General features: G+C 31.4%; 1 protein-coding gene across 1 annotated transcript; it reads left to right on the top strand.

The window, feature by feature from the left end:
- The first annotated feature begins 333 nt into the window (after window positions 1-333).
- On the top strand, window positions 334-849 carry LOC108459726 (uncharacterized). Its single transcript, XM_017759129.2, has one exon. It carries the CDS (start codon window positions 463-465, stop codon window positions 673-675), a length of 213 nt encoding a protein of 70 aa, XP_017614618.1. The 5' UTR covers window positions 334-462; the 3' UTR covers window positions 676-849.
- Window positions 850-1,909: the final 1,060 nt, after the last annotated feature.

Raw genomic sequence — 1,909 nt, forward strand, 5'->3', positions numbered from 1 at the left:
ACTCTAACATCAACAGTGCATTGCTTGGCTGCTCGGCCTGCAACCACCCACTGCACGAAGTTCTGGACACCTTAGTTCTTTCTTGTTTTTGTTACTTACCAAAAAAAAAAAAAACCATTACGAATGGTCATTAATAATTTTAAAAATCCAAAATCGTATATTCTAGCATTATTTCAAATATAAAAATTAACAATTAATTAATTAAAATACTTCTACTTTAAGTTACCCAAGACAATCGTAGCCGTCGGCACTAGAAAACAAACGGCAGAGGAAACTCACACGTTTTCACGCACGTGTCCGACACCCGAGAATGATCCAATGTGGTTTCCCCACCGATCTCCTTTACTATCCCGTCTCAGCACCCTTCATTTTCATTTCTTTTTCCAGAACTTTTCTCGTCCTCTTTTTACTTTCCCCTTTCTTCTTCCTTTTCAATAAACAAAAGAAGGAAAGATCAAATCAATGGCAGATTGGGGTCCTGTTTTAGTAGCGACGGTGCTGTTCGTATTACTGTGTCCTGGTCTGTTGTTTCAGATACCTGGTAAGAACAAGGTTGTCGAGTTCGGGAACATGCAAACCAGTGGAGCTTCGGTTCTCGTTCACGCTATTATCTACTTTGGTCTTATTACCATCTTCTGTCTCGCCATTGGTGTTCATATCTATGCTTCCCAATAATCTTTAGCTGTTGCTTGCTGCACTTTTCACTTTCTCATTATTAATGGGTTTCATTTTCTATTGATTTTGCTTAATCTGTTATAATTGAAGCTGTGTTTTAATAGACTCTTTTAGGGATTAATTTATGTATTTTGGTCGATCTGGGAAATGCATTTGAGTTTGAAATTGTATTGATGAGAGGAACCATAATTTTCTTTGAGTTTTTTTAATTTACATTTTTTTTTTGCTTAGTTCTGGATGCTTATCGTATTGCCTGTTTAGAAACGATGTGGGATTTGGTCTTTATTAGATAAAAGCATAAAACTGATGGCTGAAGGTGTAGATTGAATTCAGATTACATTTCTCTTAGAATGACAGTCGTAGGCCTGCATTGTAAAGGTATGCGTATAAAATATAGTTGGAATAAATTTGAACTTAAAATATGGATGGTGAAAAGATAATACTCCTAGCTTGAAAGCTTCTTAGCAAATCTAGCTTAGTTATTAGCAACTAAAGTACCGTAGACATACTGTATTAAGTTTTTTTTTTACTGAAAATGAGTAATATTTTTACATTAAAATAAAGAAAATTGGTCTTTCTAATAAAAGATTTAATCATTTTTATTGTTAAAATTTAGTTAAGAAGATAAATATAGTTCATCACATGTAACTATCTATTTATTTTGTTAATCATGTTAATTTTAATAGTTCATATGGATGAAATTTTTAATAAAAAGATTAATTTATTTTTATCTAACATATACAATTAATTTGTTATTTTTTTTAAATAGGGACTTCATGATACTCCTAGAGTTATTAGCAAATCCAATTGTTTAATTCACGATTCAATTTTTTAGGGTTGATTGAGTCTAATTGAGATTGTTTAGTTTGTAATTATACATTTAACTTTAAATAGTATTGGAGTTTGGAAATTTGCCACACTATTTTGAGCACTTAAATTATTAAGGTTCTTGTGTTTTTCTTTTTTTAATAGTAATTGATGATTGATATTAAAATCGTTTTGTAAGTGAAATTTCAGTAACGGAAAAATAGAATTGAGTTTTTTCTTTTATGGTAGATAAAAAAAATTGGAGCCAATTTTACAAAATTATTCTAGTACCATCACATATAAGTCAAACATTTAATTGTAATTGTTCCATGATGGCTGTCGAAGCCTCTTGGAATGCTATTGGATCATAAGGAAAAATTATCATCCTAGCCAGTGTATACGCAATTACATTGGCTTCTCTAGGGGT

This window comes from Gossypium arboreum, chromosome 1 (genome assembly GCF_025698485.1).
Source record: "Gossypium arboreum isolate Shixiya-1 chromosome 1, ASM2569848v2, whole genome shotgun sequence".
Taxonomy (NCBI): domain Eukaryota; kingdom Viridiplantae; phylum Streptophyta; class Magnoliopsida; order Malvales; family Malvaceae; genus Gossypium; species Gossypium arboreum.

What these genes read in the sequence shown, in the direction of transcription:
- LOC108459726 (XM_017759129.2), top strand. Translation starts at nt 463, where the DNA reads ATGGCAGATTGGGGTCCTGTTTTAGTAGCGACGGTGCTGTTCGTATTA.